This window comes from Muntiacus reevesi, chromosome 1 (assembly GCF_963930625.1).
Source record: "Muntiacus reevesi chromosome 1, mMunRee1.1, whole genome shotgun sequence".
NCBI classification, from domain to species: domain Eukaryota; kingdom Metazoa; phylum Chordata; class Mammalia; order Artiodactyla; family Cervidae; genus Muntiacus; species Muntiacus reevesi.
The window spans coordinates 164237919-164257869 of record NC_089249.1 but is presented as its reverse complement, the minus strand read 5'-3'; the positions used below and the strand labels follow the sequence as shown (position 1 = coordinate 164257869).

General features: G+C 40.3%; 1 protein-coding gene across 8 annotated transcripts; it reads left to right on the top strand.

Annotated features, from left to right (window-relative positions):
• Nucleotides 1-2182: 2182 nt before the first annotated feature.
• ZFP69 (ZFP69 zinc finger protein) lies at nucleotides 2183-19814 on the top strand. 8 transcript variants are annotated; one of them, XM_065915513.1, is made up of 6 exons: nucleotides 2183-2806; nucleotides 4092-4489; nucleotides 5818-5903; nucleotides 12826-12952; nucleotides 13305-13403; nucleotides 17213-19814. In XM_065915513.1, the coding sequence occupies exons 2-6, from the start codon at nucleotides 4363-4365 to the stop codon at nucleotides 18346-18348; spliced, it is 1575 nt and encodes a 524-aa protein (XP_065771585.1). In that variant the 5' UTR covers nucleotides 2183-2806; nucleotides 4092-4362; the 3' UTR covers nucleotides 18349-19814. The 8 variants fall into 8 exon arrangements, with proteins under 8 accessions (XP_065771585.1, XP_065771593.1, XP_065771578.1 ...); XM_065915521.1 differs by having other exon boundaries at nucleotides 4007-4489; nucleotides 13308-13403; XM_065915506.1 differs by having other exon boundaries at nucleotides 4007-4489.
• Nucleotides 19815-19951: the final 137 nt, after the last annotated feature.

The window sequence follows — 19951 nt, the reverse complement described above, 5'->3', positions numbered from 1 at the left end:
CTCCTGGCTTAAAATAACATCTCTGTTGGTATTTTATGGTTGTATCAACTGCTAAATTCATGTCTCCAGCCAAGACCTCCATTCTGAACTATAGCCTATTCCTGCTACTGGGCCTTTACACTAGCTGTTCCTTCAGACATCCTACCATTCCTTCCTCACTTTTGCTCAAATGTTACCTTTTCACTGAAGCCTGTTCTGACCATGCTACTTAATATTACAACCTTTTCCTTGCCCCCTAACTTCTGTATTCCCAAGTTCCCTTAATTTTTTTCTGTTCCTTCTTTGTCCATATCACATATTACATAACATACTAGATATTGATAATTTACACATTTATTATGCTTATTATTTACTCATATTTTCCCTTAGGAGAATGTAAGCTCCATGAGAGCAGGGATCTGTTTTGTTTACTGGTGCATCACAAGTGCCTGGCATACAGTAGGGACTCAATAAATATTTGCTGAATTGTTTTGATTTGAACTGAATTGAACTGGGTATCTATGACAACAGAGAAAGGCCATTCCTATACTTTCTCACCTAGCTTGTATAGGTGAGGAAATCTTGTTTCCTTTTTTTTTTAACACAAATTTTTATTTTATTTTTTTAATATTTATTTTTATTTGTTTGTTTGGCTGGCCAGGTCTTAGTTGTGGCACATGGGATATTTAGTTGTGCAATACAAACTCTTTAGCTGTGTCATGTGGGACCTAGGTCCCTGACCAGGGATCAAACCTGGGCCCCCTGCATTGAGAGGGCAGTTTTAGACACAGGACCACTAGGGAAGTCCCTCCTTCTTTTGTTTACAAATGGTTCAGAATTTATAAGCTTTTAAGAATGGTGAATCATAACAGACATACTTTTAAGATAGCAGGTTATTTTTTAAGTTAATTTGTTTAAAATGCAATTAACTAGGACTGATTAACTATGTGAGTTTCTCTTTATTTTGTCAACATGAGTTTACATTACCACCTTTCCTCATCCCAAAAGAGACTAGAGTTTATCCTCTGGAGAAGGACAAGTTGCTCTGGAATCAGGCACACCAGACACAGTACTTGAAAGAGGTCGGGAAGTAACTCAAAATACAGGAAACAATCTTTTCAGTGATGACTAGATTAAAAGTCATAAACAAGTCATTAGCAAGTCATCAGTTCAGTTCAGTCCCTCAGTTGTGTCCGACTCTTTGCCACCCCATGAATTGCAGCATGCCAGGCCTCCCTGTCCATCACAAACTCCCGGAGTTTACTCAAACTCATGTCCATCGGGTCGGTGATGCCATCCAACCATCTCATCCTCTGTCCTCCCCTTCTCCTCCTACCCCCAATCCCTCCCAGCATCAGGGTCTTTTCCAATGAGTCAACTCTTCGCATGAGGTGGCCAAAATATTGCAGTTTCAGCTTCAGCATCAGTCCTTCCAATGAACACCCAGGACTGATCTCCTTTAGGATGGACTGGTTGGATCTCCTTGCAGTCCAAGGGACCCTCAATGGTCTTCTCCAACACAACAGTTCAAAAGCATCAATTTTTCGGTGCTCAGCTTTCTTCACAGTCCAACTCTCACATCTGCTATAACAAGTCATAGCAGAAGGTAAAGGCCCTGCTCATTGAAATTATTCCTTACATATGCGTCTTAACTATCTGCAGTCAGCCAGAAGGCAGAAGGTTTCCTGTTTGTCTCCATCCTGAATTCACCTCAGGTTACACCATTCGTGAGGTCTGCAGTGGCTGATGCCTTGATGGTGGGCAATTCACTGGGGTGGCAGAGAACATTACCTTTCTACATTATTATTATTATCTATTTAATTTTCCCAGAATTAAGATCCAAGAAAGCAGGGACTGAGTTTTGATAACTGGTATTTCCCCAGAGCCTGTAACAATGTGTGAACAGACCTAGGGATTCAGAAGATAGTTGAATAAATGAATGAAGGACCGAGAAAGTGCTTTCGCACGGGAAGAGATGGGCCGGTTACCTAGTCTCTTGGGACCGCTGTCAGGAAACGCGGGCGGTCCGCCTGGGTGGCCGCTGCCCAGGGTCTGGCAGTCGTGGGGGCGGCGTGCCCAGGCGCGCTCCGCGGGATCCGGGTTCCGGGTTTTCGGGAGCGCCTGCCTCCCCGGAGAGGGCGAACTCTCGCTGCTCCCGATGGGCGGAGCCGGCGGCGGGGCGTGCCGAGCCGCCGGAAGACTCGAGGGCACCGGGGTTGATAGCACTGCGGCTGCGTCGGGGGCAGTACCCGGGACCCGCCGAGGCCTGGGCGAAGGCGAACAGGGGCGCGGGCAACGGCGCTTCGCTACTGCGGAGGGGCCGGGACACCCGGGCTGAGGCCCAGGAGGCGGGGCGCCGGTGGGCCTCGCCACTGCCGCCGGCCTGGCATCAAAGCAGCGGCTGGCGAGCGGTGGCCTAGCCCGGGTCTGTTGGAAGCCGGTTCAGCGTTCCCTTGGCCTTGCGGGTCCCCAAAGCCCAGCTCCCGGGAGTGTGGCTGCGAAAGGACACGTTGGAGGGGCTGTGGGTTTATCTGGTGCCTCAGCACCCGCCCTAGGCCGCCTCTCAGGAATTTGGAAAAGAGCCCTGGTCCGGTCTGGAGGCCGACAGTCCTTTGGGCTTCAGAAGGAAGCCTGCGTGAATGTCCGGCGTTTTTTTAAAAAAGTCATTGTGTTGGGTGTCGATGTGGTCTGTCTATAAAAGGCTGGGAAAGAACAAAATCTCTTACCGGTTCTTCTCTAAAGAGACACCCTCTGGAGCTGTAAGCCTCGAGAACCGGCTCTCTCACGCCCCCCATCTCTGGTCCTACCAGCGTCCACGGCCGCTCTGGTGAGTAGGAAGCCACGCTATCTGTGTCTAGTTTCTTAGGTCCCAGAGAGGCATGTCTGGGAGTAGTGAGAAGGGGTTACACTCGAAATGAAGCTTCTCTGTCGTTAACCGTTTCGGGAATAAGATTGGAAAGTTTCTCCACTTGGGTAACAAACCATTTTCCTTTTCATATATCTGGGTGCAGGATATTTTTCATATGCTCCAATACAGCTCCTTTCTCTGCATCAGTCACAGCTGAAAACAAAAAGCCAAACACCCAGCCCCACAAACTTCAAAAAGCTGGGCCAGCTCCCTTTTCAGGGAGCTAGGACTAGGATTGTTCTTGAGGCCCTAATACACTACTTAGTCGCTGTAGAGGCACCTGTTCAGATGCCAAGGGCTTCCACGAAAAGATAGGCGGTTTCCAAAATTTCCTGCCAGGAGCAGTTCTGCAGTAGTTCTCATTATGTTTGAAGTACTGTATTTGAGATACTTGAAACTAAATTCAGATCTGTAATTGTTTTAAAAATAACTTTAAAAAGTAATGTTGTGGTTGCACATTAAAGCAAAAGGTTTATAATAATGTCTATTAAGGTACTGTATTACCAACATTGTTACAACCCTACGAAGTACACTTCTTATCTGCATTTTCTAGATGGATGAAATGGAAACTCAGAGAATTGAAGTGTCTTAGAGCTTTTAAGTGCCTGTGTCAGGATTCTAACCCAGGCTATTTGATTTCTAAGCTTGCCCTCTTAACTCCCAAGTCTGTCTGTGCCCAAGCAGAAGATACATGCAGCTTGCTATTGTTGTTCAGTTGCCAAGTCGTGTCCGACTCTTTGTGACCCCATAGACTGCAGCATGTCAGATCTCTCTGTCCCTCACCATCTCCCAGAGTTTGTCCAAGTTCATGTCCACTGAATCAGTGATGTCATCCAACCGCCTCATCCTCTGTTGTCCTCTTCTTCTGCCATCAATCTTTCCCAGCATCAGGCTCTTTTCCAAAGAGTCAGCTGTTCGCATCAGGTGGCCAAAGTATTGGACCTTCCAAAGAGGAAAGTCAAGGCAAGGTCTGTGCATGTTTGTGTATCTTTGGTATTTGTGTGTATCTGTGCTATTTGTGAAAGTGTGTATGGAGCTGGAAATTAGAGCTGCATCCAAAGCGTAGATTATACTTATTTTCACATTGATGCTAAATCTTTGTTTTTGGATATTTTGCAGTTTTAAGTATGTTTCTGCAAGTTCTGGAGTTCTATCTGTATGATCGATTTTCTGGATCCCTCTTCCCTGCCTTTTGCTCCTCTAGAAGAAAATGAAGAGGCATAGACTCAGACCTACTCAACCAGCCACCCCGCAAGCAGGCAGGACTTAATTTTAGAGAGGAATCAGTTTTTCAGAGCTGTGAGAGCCACATCAGCCTCCAGGAGCCCCTAGGTTCTGGTGCCGCAGGCACACGCAAGAATCCTGAGGGCAGAAGACTGTGATCACAGGAGGACCACGCAACTGTGAGGCATCTCAGCAGAGGCTCTGGCCGTTTCCTCACCAGAAGTGGACAAGGTCAGTCAGGAGGCATCATCATGCTGCAGCAGCTCCTGATCACCCTGCCCACCGAGGCCAGCACATGGGTGAAGTTGCACCATCCAGAGAAAACCAAGGAGGGGACGCCCCTGTGGGAGGATGTGACCAAGATGTTTGAAGGAGGAGGTGAGAGTAGGCTGATGGATGGGGGGATGGAGGAGGAAGAAGGGTTCTCAATCTGCTTGGGAAAAATAGGTACACACATCACTGAGGTGGTCTCTGGCAAAGAAAATTGGGAGAGAGTAGTCCTTGGCGCTTGTGCTTGTGGCTTTGGGGAAGGAGATAGCTACGCAAGAAAGTGTTAGGCTCTTAAGCACGGGGTCCCCGCGAGGTGTGCTCAATGCTGCTCCCATCTGTCCTCCAATAAACACTGGACAGCAAGACAGAATTCAGGGTGTTCCCCACCAGCAGCTGTATAAGTGTGATTTACAGACATCAGAGTCAAAGGTTTCTACCCCCTTAAGCCCTCCAGTGGTTTTCCTTTATTAGTCTCAGTCTGTTTACCCCCATACCAATGCTTTTTCTTTCTTTTCATCTCCTGCTAGGAGGAAGGAATGACATTCTTGGTTACTCTCACTTTACCTTGAACTGTTTTGAGTTCAGTGGGAAACATGTCCAAGGTTACACAGTATTTGCTGGCCGGGTTAGGATAGATGGATGGACAGAGGAATTAGTATATCTCACGGGGTCTCTTAGTTCATCTTTAACACTTCAAAAGTCAGACAGGGACTTTGTTAAGCATCTTAATAGATGGAAAAATGAATAATGATCTCTAATGCTAATTATTAATTGATAGAGATAGACACATACCCGGATGGAAAGAAGAGAAAGTAGCCTAAATACATTTTATGGTCAAGTTCTTTTGGAAGAGACAGGAAAATTCTTCTGATTGTATTTATCAGAGAAATTTTCACAAAGCAGATAGCACTGAATTGAGCCTTAAAAGATGTCTTTGGTTTTTATGGAAGAATTGGGAAAAAATACAAAAGTGGGGACCTTGAAGAGTGGTTCAGAGAATGGAGACTATTCTAGTCTAACTGAGGGATAAGAATGTGGTCAGTGCATGTGTCCCACAGATAAAGGGTGGTGGTTAGAGGAAACTGATGCTGGGAAGATACGCTTCAGGCAGATTGTAGAGTGCCATGAAGTCCGTGGGAAGTGTTTGGATTTTTCTTGCTTGTAAGTGGGGAACCTTTGAGGATTCTGAACAGACGAGTAGCCTTGTAGGTCAGTGCTTCTGGATCATCACTGACCATTGGGAAACATTAACACCCCAATCAGTGCACCGCAGGTCCTCCTCATTAAGGAGACTCTAGTCTGCTCTTGAGTCACTCTGAAAGTCTCTCTTTGTGAATGTATTCAGAGAGGGGCTGTATTGAGCAGGACTGCAGGCAGTTTTTCTCTTTAGTGGGGTAAGGGAAGATGCAAACTTTCTGGCTCTGTTCCCTCCTCAGCTCTGCTATCTCGGGATGCTGATGAGACCCAGGGAGAAAGTTTAAAGGATGAATTAACCCCCGGGACCCCAACAACAGACTCCCAGGTGGGTTGGAGTTTTCTGTCACTTTCTTGAAATGCTTTTTAGTTTTTAAGATTATAATTTGCCCTTTTCTGGGGAGTTGGGTATATTGAGGCTAATGAATTTAACTAGGGAACTCAGTGCAAGTTGATCTTGTGCAAAAAACGGGTCCACAGTGGTGGCAGTTTCCCTCCTTTTAGAAAACGTTTCTTCGGACTTCCATGGCAGTCCAGTGGTTACAACTCTGCACTTCCACTGCAGGGGGTGCGGGTTTGATCCCTGGTTGGGGCACTAAGATTCCACATGCTATGTGGCCAAAAAATATTTTTTTAAAAAATGTTTCTTTCCAGCCAACATCTAATACAAATTTTTGTAGAGAAAGCAAAATGAATGATTTAATTCCAACCCATAAAAACCAACAGGTACCATATGGGATCTAAGATAAACTTCAGTTTTTATGAGTATTTTATACTAAAAAATGGGTTACATCTGTCACTTCATGAGGTGGCCCATATAATAGTGGCATGAGCAGAGGTCAAATAACAGCTAAAGACCTGAGAAGAAATGGTCAGGCCATGGAGCACACACATTAGACAGGCTGGGCAGTTACAGCAGGGTATGGAAACATGTCCTCACCACCTGGTAGAAGCACAGGTGAAGGAGAGAAGGAAAACTGTAGAGTAAATGTGAAAGGAAGACTTATTACAGAGGAGACGTTATCCGAGGACAGAAGAGTTTTAACTGAGAACTTGGGTTCTGAAATTAGATGGTACAGAATTTGAACTTATCTCTGGTATTTACTTGCTCCGTGATTTTTTTTTTTTTTTTTTAGGTTTTTTATGATGCCATTTTCTTTAGCTAATTCAGGTGCTAACATCTTTTAGGATTGAAATGCATTCCAGGGCTATTTTCAGTAATATGGAAGAAATAGTAATACTCTAATTATTTGGAGAGTTACCTTATCTCTACATTCCACTTTTCTGGAATTCTTACCTCCTGACAGTTAAAAATATTGGTGGGATTCTTAGCACTGGGAAAGGATTAAATTTCTTAAGATTGAGGTATAATTTATATATAAGAAAAACACTTAAGAAAGTATATGGTTCTATTTTGACATTTATACACCATGTAACCAAGTCAAGATTCAGAGCATTTCTGCCTCTCAGAATGTTCACTTGTGCCCCTTTCCAATCAAAACTCTGTTTGGCCCCCAGAAGAGAGAGAGTACATGGGATTTCTGCTTTATTTCTTATAACTGCATGTAAATCTATGATTGCAATTATCTGATAAATCTATAATCTCAGAATAAAAACTTTGAGAAAGAATCTGTATGTGGCAGTGGTTAGGTATAATGCTCTACAAATGTCAGGTTAAGTTGATTGATAGGTGTTCAGATCTACATCCTTGATAAATTTTTGTCTACTTGTTCTATCACTTAGTGAGAGGAGTGTTAAAATCTCTAATTATTGTGGTTTTGTTCATATCTCCCTTTAGTTCTGTCCAGTCGAATTCTGTCACCAGGCACATAAACACATAGGATTATTGTCTTCTTAATGAGCTGACCATTTATCATTAGGAACTGTCTCATCATATTCTTTTTCCTAAGCCCACTTTGTCTGATTTAATGTAAATTAGTGTTTTTAGTTATTGTTGGTATGGTATAGCTTTTTTCATTCTTTTGACTTATTTGTGCCTTTATATTTAAAGTGTGGCCCTTCTTAGATACTGCTGGGCCTTGCTTGCTTAGTCTGTTAACAGTTACATAATCATTGATATGGAGCTTCCCAGGTGGCTCAGTGGGTAAGGAATCCACCTACAGGATTTCCCCGGTGGCCCAATAGCTAAGACTCCGTGCTTCCAATGCAGGAGGCCTGGGTTTGATCCCTGGTCAGGGAACTAGATCCCACATGCCACAACTAAAGATACTGCATGCTGCAACAAAGACCCGCTGCAGCCCAAAAAAACCAAAAACAATCCGCCTGCAATGCAGGAGACGCAGGAGACATGGGTTCAATGTCCTGGGTAGGGAAGATCCCTTGGAGAACGGCATGGCAACTGACGCCAGTATTCTTGCCTGAAGAATCCCAAGGACAAGAGGAGCCTGGAGGGCTATAGTCCATAGAGTCACAAAGAGTAGGACACAACTGAAGTGACTGAGCGCACAGGCAATCACTGATATGGTAGAATTTAAGTGTATATTCTTGTCCTTTGTTTGCTGTTTGTCAAACCTGTTCTTTCATTTCTTTGTTCCTCCTCTCTGGCCTTCATTTGGATTGTGCAGTTTTTTAGTATTCTATTTTGTGTCCTCTAATGACTTTTTTAGCTCTACTTTGATTTGTTTTTAGTGGTTGTCCTGGCCATTAGAGTATGCATTTTAAACATGTCACAGTTGAATTACTATTATACTGTTTCACAAAGAATATGAAAATCTTATTTTCCCATTTACTCTTCCCACTCTTTGTGTGTTGTCACCATGCTTTTCACTTTACATGTTATATACCCCATGATACATGTCCTTATTTTTGCTTTTAACAGTAAACTGTCTCATAAGAGATTAAGAAAAGGAAAAAAATGAGCCTTTCATATTTGCCCACATATTTACCAGTGTAGGCTTTCCTGGTGGCTCAGACAGAAAAGGATCCACCTACAGTGCAGGAGACCTGGGTTTGATCCCTGGGTTAGGAAGATCCCCTGGAGGAGGAAATGTCAAACTACTCCAGTATTCTTGCCTGGAGAATTCCAAGGACAGAGGAGCCTGGTAAGCTCCAGTCCATAGGGGTCACAAAGAGTCAGACACGACTAAGTGACTTTCTTTCACTTTACCAGTTGGAGCACTTTTCAGTTCTTCCTTTAGGTTCTAAGTTTCTGACATCATTTCCCTTCAGCCTGAAGAACATCATTTAGCATTTCCTGTTGTATGGGTCTTCAAATGACGGATCCTCACAGCTTTGGTGACCTAGAAATGTCTTTATATGATCTTCCTATTAGAAGATCTTTTACTGGATATAGAATTCTAGGGTTACTGTTTTTTTTCTTTTATGCACTTTAACGATGTTCCATTGTCTTTTGGCTCATATTGCTTCAGATAAAAAGTGAGCTATTTTTCTTATTCTTTCCCCAGATGTGACATGTCTTTTTGTTTATTTTATACTAACTTTTCTAGTGTTCCTGTTCTTCCTTTCCTACTTTCTTTTCACTACTTTTACAATCTTCCCTTTTATCTTTGCTCTTCAGCAGTTTTAATGATGTGCATAGACATGGTATTCTTTGAGTTTTTTTTCTTTTGGTGGAGGATTTACTGCCTTTTGCATTTATGGGTTGATTTTTTTTAATCTAACTTGGAAAATTTTCAGCCTTTATTTCTTCAAATATTCTTTTCTTCTCATTCTTCTTCTGAGATTTTAATTACATGTATATTAGACCATGTGATATTATCCTTTTTTTTTTTTTTCTTTTTCTCTCTTGGTGCTTTTCAAATGGTGCTTCCATTTGAATACTGTCTTTTGACCTGTGTTAAGTTTCATTGATCTTGCCTTCATCAGGGTCCATCTGATCTTAAGCCCATCCAATGGATTTTTCAGATATTGTATTTTTCAGTTGTAGAATTGTCTTTTAGTTCTTTTTTGGCCTTTCTGTCTCTCCTCAATTACCCTGACGTTTTGACCTATTCCATCCATATTTTATTGTAAACTCTTCAAAATATATTTTAATAATTGCTTTAAATTTCTTGTCTGCTTCTTCCAGTGACTTGGTGACCTAGGTCTTTGCTTCTTATGTTTTTATTTCTTGATTATAGGTCAGATTTTCCTCCTTCAGTTGCCTAATAATTTTTTATTATGATTCAGATATTATGTATAAAAGAACAGTGGAGGATGAAATATGCATAGATAGATTCATTTCACTATCAATGGAAGGACATTGGTATTGAGAATAACTATGATTGCTTCCCGTTTTTTAATGAAACCTCAGAGGTGTAGCTTCCTTGCCAAGCATCTGCAATTTCATATTGTTAGAGCAATCGTTGTATCTCTGGGAATTGCAACTTTCTACAAGTTTGCTTTGGTGAACCAAGAGAGACAGAATAAAGGACAGAAATGGCAAGGACCTAACATAAGCAGAAAAGATTAAGAAGAGGTGGCAAGAATACACAGCAGAACTGTACAAAAAAGACTTAATGACCCAGATAACCATGTTGGTGTGGTCACTCACCTAGAGCCAGACATCTTGGAGTGGGAAGACAAGGCAGCCTTAGGAAGCATTACTACAAACAAAGCTAGTGGAGGTGATAGAATTCCAGTTGAGATGTTTCAAATCCTAAAAGATGATGCTGTTAAAGTGCTGCACTCAATATGCCAACAAATTTGGAAAGCTCAGCAATGGCCACAGGACTTGAAAAGGTCAGTTTTCATTCCAGTCCCAAAGAAAGGCAATGCCAAAGAATGTTCAAACTACTGTACAGTTGCGCTCATTTCACATGCTAGTAAGGTAATGCTCAAAATACTTTAAGCTAGGCTTCAACAATATGTGAACTAAGAACTTCCAGATGTTCAAGCTGAATTTAGAAAAGGCAGAGGAACCCTGAGATCAAATTGCCAACACCTGTTGGATCATAGAAAAAGCAAGGGAATTAAAAAAAAAAATCCACTTCTGCTTCATTGACTATGCTAAAGCCTTTGACTGTGTAGATCACAACAAACTGTGGAAAATTATTAATGAGATGGGAATACCAGACCACTTTACTTGTCTCCTGAAAAACCTGTATGCAGGTCAAAAAGCAACAGTTAGAACTGGACATAGAACAATGGACTGGTTCAAAATTGGGAAAGGAGTATGTCAAGGCTATATATTGTCACCCTGCTTATTTAACTTCTATCCAGAGTACATCATGTGAGATGTTGGGCTGGATGAATCACAAGCTGAAATCAAGATTGCCAGGAGAAATATCAACAACCTCAGATATGCAGATGATACCAGCATAATGGCAGAAAGTGAAGAGGAACTAAAGAGTCTCTTGGTGAAGGTGAAAGAGGAGAGTGAAAAAGCTGGCTTAAAACTCAGCATTCAAAAAACTGAGATCAGGGCATCCAGTTCCATCACTTCATGGCAAATAGATGGGGGAAAAATGGAAATAGTGGCAGGTTTTATTTTCTCCTGCTCCAAAGCAGGGCTCCAAAATCACCGTGAATGGTGACTGCAGCCATGAAATTAAAAGATGCTTGCTCTTTGGAAGAAAAACTGTGACAAACCTATAGAGCGTATTAAAAAGCAGAGATATCACTTTGCTGACAATGGTTCATTTAGTCAAAGCTATGGTTTTTCCAGTTGTGTACAGATGTGAGAGTTGGACCATAAAGAAGGTTGAGCCCCAAAGATGCTTTCAGACTGTGGTGCTGGAGAAGACTCTTGAGAGTCCCTTGGACAGCAAGGAGATCAAACCAGTCAATCCTAAAGGAAATCAACCGTGAATATTCATTGGAAGGACTGATGCTAAAGCTGAAGCTCCAATACTTTGGCCATCTGAGGCGAAGAGCCGATTTATAGAAAAGACCCTGATACTGGAAAAGATTGAGGGCAGGAGGAGAAGGGGGGCAACAGAGAATGAAATGGTTGGATGGCATCACTGACACAATGGACATGAGTTTGAGCAAACTCTGGAATAGAGTGAAGGACAGGGAAGCCTGGTGTGCTGCAGTCCATGGGGCAGCAGAGTCGGACATGACTTAGCAACTTAACAACAGCAAACAAGAATGCAGGCATATGCAGATTCTGCAGAAAGTATGGTTCTGTGAAAAATTTTAAGGTGATGAGAAAGGCTGGTATCTTTCAGAGTGCAAAGTGATTTCAGAATGTAAAAAATTTCTTTGGGTTGAGTTGCATGAAATTCATCCCTGACCTGTTTTTGTTAATGAAGCATGAATATCTGGGCTATGGAATAGTTTCTCTTGATAAATAAACAATAAATAATTGTATATATGTATAGATAGATAGATATAGTATGTTTTTCTGTTCTGTTTATTTGCAGAAGACTCGAAGCCTTTCCCTTGACTGGTGGTTAAGGTGAGGGACTGATTATTCATATTTTTCCTAGAGCTGTGGCTGAGCTCTGGCTGAGATGCACTTTAGTTTGATTGAATTCACTTTTTTTCTTTTTTTGGTTGCATGGCATGTGGGATCTTAGCTCCCCAACCAGGACTTGAACCCATACCCCCTGCAGTGGAAGTTATGGACCTTCCACCGCCAGGGTCCTTGATTGAGTTCACTTCTGATTAACCCAACTACTAGCACCCCATGCCATCATGCTGAGGGGCTGATCCTTTTTTATCTATTCAGTATTTGAGCTAAGGAAGAGCTCGATCACAGTTCCAAACCGTTTTGTTCATCTTGCATTAAATTCCAGCAGGGTCCCAGAATTTCAGCCTTGGAGGAATGCATTGGTCTTTGTGACAGTAGGTGCTGAAAGCCTGTCTCTCTTCCCCTGGGCCCTCTGGTCTCATCTACTTCCACTTGCCCGCCTCCAGCAATGCTGGCCACTCTCCTGCTCCTCAGACAAGCCAAGGACATACAGTCCTCAGGTCCTTTGTTCCTGCCTGGAATACTCTCCCCTCAGATTTCTGTGTGGCTCTTTCCTACTGAGTTCATGTCTCTGTTCGAATATCACCCTTTTAGGGAGACCTACCCCTAACACCCAACATGAAAGATCTTCGTCATCCTCACTGTGGCTCTCCCTGGTGCCATTATCCTGCTTCATTTTGTTTTTTTCTAAGACACATATAATAACCATCTGTCCTTTCGTATATTGTTTATGATAGTCTCTAGAGAATTACCAAACAGATCCAGAGGAGACTCCCAGTAAAACTAATTTAGAATCTCTCAGAAAACTGTCAGAACATATTGGATCTTGATAGAGGTGGTCTCAGGCTGAAAAGGGATATATTGGATATTCTAGGAACTGTTGACCTTCAAGGACATATCTGTGGACTTCACCCAGGAGGAATGGGGGCAGCTGGCGCCTGCTCACCGGAATCTGTACCGGGAGGTGATGCTGGAGAACTATGGGAATCTGGTCTCAGTGGGTAAGGACAGGCTACACATACATCCAGAATCCTGCCTATTAACAGGATTAATATTTAATTTAGTTTAGTATTAATAATTCCTAAATTATTAAATGCAATAGATTCGCTGGAGCCTGGCCTTGGGTTCTGTGTTGGAGATGGATGTTCCATACCTTTGAAAATCAAGCCAGAACATATCTGAATCTCTTCCCTTCGGGGAACACTTTACTTTGTAAAGTGAGAATAGGAAAACATGCTCTGGTACCCCTTCCCATCTTCAGAGACCCTAAATACCTGAGGATTGAAACTACATCCCAGGGATGGATCTTTGACCTCAACATAAATATTCACACCCTTTTTTTCACTCCATAAGCAGGCTGTCAGCTTTCCAAACCTAGTGTGATTTCCCAGTTGGAGAAAGGAGAAGAGCCATGGATAACAGAGAAAGAAGGCCCAGGAGATCTCAGTTCAGGTGAGCCAAGGCAGATGGTGCCTTTTAATATGTAGGCCAGAGTGCCCAGCATCTTCCCAGGCTGCAGAAAGGCTGAGCGGGTGGACAGGCATGCTCTGAACTAGATTTCATCCCTCTCTCTGCAGTCCTTTTCTTCATCTGACCTTGCAGAAGTCTGGAGTTGGAGGGAAGATAAGTCTTCTCTTGATTAAGGTTTTCCTTTCTTCAGTATCCTAAAGTCTGCCAATCGAAAGTTCCTTTCCCTATGCTCTGAGATGTACGTAGTAGTCTCTTCTCACAGAAAGCAGATCTCTTTTCAGGACTCTCACTACATTCTCCAGATCTTTAATCTTCTCTCTTACATCTTATTTCCACTTTTCGTCAACTTCAATTTTACAATCTTAACTTTGGTTCTCACTCTCCTTTGAACTAAAGTATCCTTATTTATTGTAACAAATGTTTTATGGAAAATCCTGCTAGAGAAATGACCATGGGATTCCTTCTCATCAAATCCAGTGATCTTTAACAATCTTCTTAAACTTACACTTTTCTTGTGAAATATTTTAGATATTCAGGAAGGCACAGAGAACATTACAATAAATTGCTATGTACTTTCTACCTAGATTAAGAAATAAAACAGAGCTTAAACCCCAGTACTCCCATCCTTGCCTGTGAAATAACCAACTCTTCTGACTTTAAACATTGTCATTCCTATATGTGTCTTCATATTTGTATTGTATGTATGTATTCCCAAGCAATATATAATATTTTTTGAATTTATTTTTAATTGAAAAATAAATTGTATTTATGATGTTGTGTTCATTTCTGCCACATATCAGCATATATCAGCCATAGGTATACATACATCTCCTCCTCCTTGAACTTCCTTCCCACCTCCCACCCCATCCCACCCTCCTAGGTTGTCACAGAGACCTGGTTCGAGTTCTCTGAGTGTACAGCTAATTCCCACTGGCCGTGTGTCTTACATATGGTGGTATATATGTTCCCATGCTACTCTCTCCATTCATCCCACCCTCTCCTTCCCCCCACTCACTCATTTCCTTAAGTCTATTCTCTGTGTCTGCGTCTCCATTGCTGCCCTGACCACAGGTTCATCAGTACCTCTTTCTAGATTCCGTATATACATGTTAATGTACAATTTTTTTTTCTTTTTCTGACTTCCTTCAGTTTGTATAATAGACTCTAGGTTCATCTACCTCATTAGCACTGACTCATGTTCATTTTTATGACTGAGTAATATTCCATTGTATACATGTACTACAGCTTCTTTATCCATTCATCTGTCGATGGACATCTAGGTTGCTCCCATGTCCTAGCTACAGTAAATAGTGCTTCAATGACATTGGGGTATGTCTGTCTTTTTCAGTTATGGTTTTCTCAGGATATATATTGTTGGGTCATATGGTAGTTTTATTCCTAGTTTTTTAAGGAATCTCCATACTGTCTTGCACAGTGGTCATGCAAGAGGTTCCGTTTTCTCCACACCCTCTCCAGAATTTTTTGCTTGTAAATTTTTTGATGATAGCCATTCTGACCAGTATGACGTGATATATCATTATAGTTTTGATTTGCATTTCTGTAGTAATAAGCAATATTGAGCATCTTTTCATGTGTTTACTAGCCATCTGTATGCCTTCTTTGGAGAAATGTCTATTTAGGTGTTTTGCCCACTTTTTGATTGGGTTGTTTTGTTTTTCTGGTATTGAATTGCATGAACTGCTTGTATATTTTGGAAATTAATCCTTTGTCAGTTGTTTCATTTGCTATTATTTCTCCCATTCTGAGGGTTGTCTTTTCACCTTGTTTATAGTTTCCTTTGCTATACAAAAAATTTTCAGTTTAATTAGATCCCACTTGTTTATTTTTCTTTTTATTCCTGTTACTCTAGGAGGTGGGTCATAGAGGACCTTGCTGTGACTTATAGCACATAAATTACTACTTATAATACTGCTTTGCATATTCTTATTCTTTAAAAAAATGGTATATGTACTTCTTCCACTTGCTTTTCTCATTCAACACTGTTGATGTTTATCCATATTATTCATTCATATTTATCCATATCATTCATTTCCATTGAATTAATAAAGCACAATTTATCCATTTTTATGTTGATAGAAATTTAGGGGTTTCTAAATTTGGGGGTTACAGAGATACTGCAATAAAACTTTATATATGTAACTTCTTGTGTAAGTACATAAGTATATCTCTGAGATATTTGATAGAAGCAGACTTGTTGGGTCATGGAGCAGATGTACGTTTATGTTTCAGGAAATTGTTCTTCAAAGTAGTTGCACCAGTTTGTACTCCCATCTGAGACTTTTGAGAGGTTCCAGAACTCAGCATCTTTGTCAGCCCTTGGCGTTGTCAAATTTTCACATTTTTATAAATTCAGTGGTTGAATATGGTGTCTTGTTTTTTTCATTTTCATGATTACTAATAAGAGGGAGCATGTTTTTCATGTTTGTTAGCCATCCTTTCAGGATTTCTTTTCTGTAAATTACCTGTTTATATCCTTTGCAAATCTTTCTATTATTTTTTCCTTATTGATTTATAGAAAAAATATATATTATTTTATATCTTTAAAATTTTATTTTTCCATATTTAGGTTTAAATCTATACATTTTATATATAGTGTGAGATGAGGCTCTAGTTTAACTTTTTACATGTGGGTAATCAGCCCAAGAACCATATATTGAATAGTTGATGCTACTTGGTCACCTGCCAAGTTTCTTTATATACCTGAGTCTATTTCTGGCTTTATCTGTTCTTTATCTGTTTATCTGTTCCATTTTTCTATTTTCTATCCCTACTCTAATTAGTCAGACTATCTTAATTACTGTATTTCACAGTGAGATTTAATATCTTATTCTTCAAAATTGTCCTGGCTATTGTTAGCCCCTTGCTTTTCCATATGAATTACATAATGAGTGCATCAATTACACACACACAAATCCTCTGGTGGTATTTTGATTGGAATATATTGAATCTATAGATCAATTTAGGGGGAAATTAATGTTATGATATTGAGTCCTGTTGTCCGGGAATATGGTGTATTGTTCCACTTATTGATATTTTCTAATTTTTTAAAATAAATTTTCAGGATTTTCCCCCATAAAAGTCTTGTACACATTACACATCTTTTGTCAGACTCATCCTGAAGGACATACATTTTATTGCTATTCTGTTTTTTTATTTTTTAGCCACACTGCATGTCTTGTGGGATTTTAGCTCCCTGATGAGGTACTGAACCCTCACCCTCAACTGTGAAAGCTTGGAGTCCTAATGACTGGACTGCCGGGGAATTCCCTCAAACCTTTTTCTGAACTAGCTGGAGTGGGAAGAGGGAAATCTTTTTCTCTTTCTGAGAATGTTTTCCAAAAATAGTTATCAGTTAAAAAGACACTGTTAAGACATAGCCCTGAAATATCATTTTTTAGTATTAATAGAAGATTAAAATGTTCAAAATTTTACTCTGTATACAAAATCACACTTTTACCTTGTTCATTGTGTCTTAATTTCCCATTACCTCTCCAGGCTGCATAACCATATTTAAATACACTCAGAATTTCATGGGACTTCCATGGTGCTCCAGTGGTTAAGACTGCATGCGCCCAATGCAGGGGGCACAGGTTGGATCTCTGGTCAGGGAATTAAGAACCCACATGCCTCATGCAAAAAATAAATATACTCAAAATTTCATGTACTTCATATGTATTGTTATCTAAATCTGTATTCCATACCCAATGTAATAATTGATTTCTTAAAGCATAATGAACATGAGTTATTTGCATTTTTTCCATTTCTTTCAGACTTGAAGAGTAAAACAGAAACTAGTGTGTCAAATGCAAAATATAACATTTTACAAGAACAGTTATATCATGGTATGATGATGGAAAGGTTCATGAGGGATGATGTCATTTATTCCACATTGAAGAAAGTCTCAAAATATGATGGTGGGTTAGAAAGGCACCAGGATCTCCATGGAAGAAATGTGAGACAAACCACTATGACCCATAAGAAGAGAAGCCAAGAAACTTACAAATTTGGCAAAAATATTGTGAGTTCAGATGTTGTTATAGAACAGAGACTCCGTAAATGTGACACGCCTAGAAAGAGAAACAAATGCAAATCAGATTTGATTAATCATCCAACAAGTTACATAAGAGTAAAAACCTATGAGTGTAATATATGTGAAAAGGTCTTCAAACAACCCATTCACCTTACTGAACACATGAGAATTCATACTGGTGAGAAACCTTTCAGATGTAAGGAATGTGGAAGAGCCTTCAGTCAAAGTGCATCCCTTACCACACACCAGAGAATCCATACTGGTGAGAAGCCCTTTGAATGTGAAGAATGTGGCAAAGCCTTCAGACATCGCTCATCTCTTAATCAGCATCATAGAACCCACACTGGGGAGAAACCCTACATATGTGATAAATGTCAGAAAGCTTTCAGCCAGAACATTAGCTTGATCCAGCATTTGAGAACTCATTCTGGAGAGAAACCCTTTAGGTGCAATGAATGTGGGAAAACCTTTAGACAGATTAGACACCTTAGTGAACATATAAGAATTCATACTGGGGAGAAGCCCTATGCATGCACTGCATGTTGTAAAACCTTTAGTCATAGAGCTTATCTAACGCATCACCAGAGAATCCATACTGGGGAGAGACCTTACAAATGTAAAGAATGTGGGAAAGCCTTTAGGCAGAGGATACACCTTAGCAACCATAAAACTGTTCATACAGGAGTAAAAGCATATGAATGCAACCGCTGTGGAAAAGCATACAGGCATGATTCATCCTTTAAGAAACATCAGAGGCATCACACAGGAGAAAAACCTTATGAATGTAATGAATGTGGAAAAGCCTTCAGCTATAATTCATCACTTACTCGACACCATGAAATACACAGGAGAAATGTCTTCCAAAATAATATCTGAAAACAGATTATGCAACATGAGAACAAAAGCTAAGTCTAAATCAGTAACTCTGTGCTTTGAATTTCAGGACTCTTAAGTTTGAGGAATTGACATAATGATGCCATCTTCTAGTTTTGCTCATTGTGTAAATAAACATTACATTGATAACAACTATTTACTAATACCTCCACACAAAGTTACTTAATTGAGAATAAAAGATGGCCCTTCAAATTAAAATCAACAATATAGAAAATTTTGTACATCATTATTTTTATGATTTCATGGTAGATTAATAAATTATTTTTCTTGGGCATTCATAGATAAAGACCAGCATTTGGAAACTACTGTTTAAAACATCACCACCACCCTTAATTTTTTAATTAAAAAAAATTATTTTTTTAATGGGGAAACCCTTCACATGGTATAAATTTCAAAAGGTATGGTCAGTTGTGTAAGTGAAAAGCCTTCTTTCTCCATCCTCCACACAAAATTCTACCTACAGGCACCCATTTTTTATAACTCATATTTTGTACACCCTTCTAGAGAGCTTTCTGTTTAAATCCAAGAGAATACAAGCATACATTGTTTTACTTTGAAGCATAAGTGGAAGCTCCCTAGACAAATGCATATTACTTTTATTACTTCACTGTGTATCATGGAGGTTATTCCATATCACTAAACAAAGTGCCTACTTGTTCTTTTTTAACAGCTTTATAGTATTCCATGGTTTGAATGTACTTTATTTAGCCATTTCATTGTAGATGACCTTTTGGATTTCCACTCTTTTATTTATATAATTTTGCAATGAATGCTCTTACACATTTTTTTTTTTTGTTTTGTTTCTCACATATAAGAACATGCAGAGGGTAAATTCCTAGAATGGGAATTTCTGTGCTAAAGGGTATTTGCATTTGTATGATGGATACTGCCAAACTGACCTTCAGAGAGGTTGAACCAATTTATTTCCCTACTAGAAAGATACAGAAGCCATGTGGGAGCCATATATGATACTGAAGCATCTCCAGCAGCCTTATAACCCATTAAAGAAGTATCAGTTTATGTCAATAACATAGCCTAGAAGTACAGTCTAAACATATCCCCCCAAAGAGCAGTACTTGCCATTCCTGGAGTCAGCGTTAGCTGCATCTTATCGAATAGCAGCCAAACCCACCAGGCTTGGAGAAGAAAACACCTCTCCACCAACTGCTCCGGTTCCTAACTTCTGAGGCTGGAACTGTCTGATGAAGTATAGTCACTTAAGAGACTGATCCACCTGCTTTAGCAAGTATAATCCTGGCTACAACACCTTTGTTTGGAATGGAGGAAAATGGACAATTCAGTCAGGATACTTAAGATGGCAGTCTATACTACAAAGGATCAACTGACCATACATAGCATTTTATGGCTATGTTAGTGAGTTACAGTTCACTCGTGGAAGGAGACAGAAATGAGGCAGGACATGACTTTCTAATTAATAAACATTAATTAATGAGAACATTAATTTGTTGACATTGCCTATTACATTGCAAAAGCTGAGTGCCAATGAAAGGACCACAGTGATTTGTAGATGTTCATTTTTCATTTTGGTAGTTTTATTATTTAAAGTTTTCATGCTTCTGTAGAG

Coding starts and splice junctions, on each gene's coding strand:
- ZFP69 (XM_065915513.1), top strand. CDS start 4,363: ATGCTGCAGCAGCTCCTGATCACCCTGCCCACCGAGGCCAGCACATGG. Junction 4,490..5,817: donor CAAGATGTTTGAAGGAGGAG/GTGAGAGTAGGC, acceptor TTCCCTCCTCAG/CTCTGCTATCTCGGGATGCT. Junction 5,904..12,825: donor CCCCAACAACAGACTCCCAG/GTGGGTTGGAGT, acceptor TGGATATTCTAG/GAACTGTTGACCTTCAAGGA.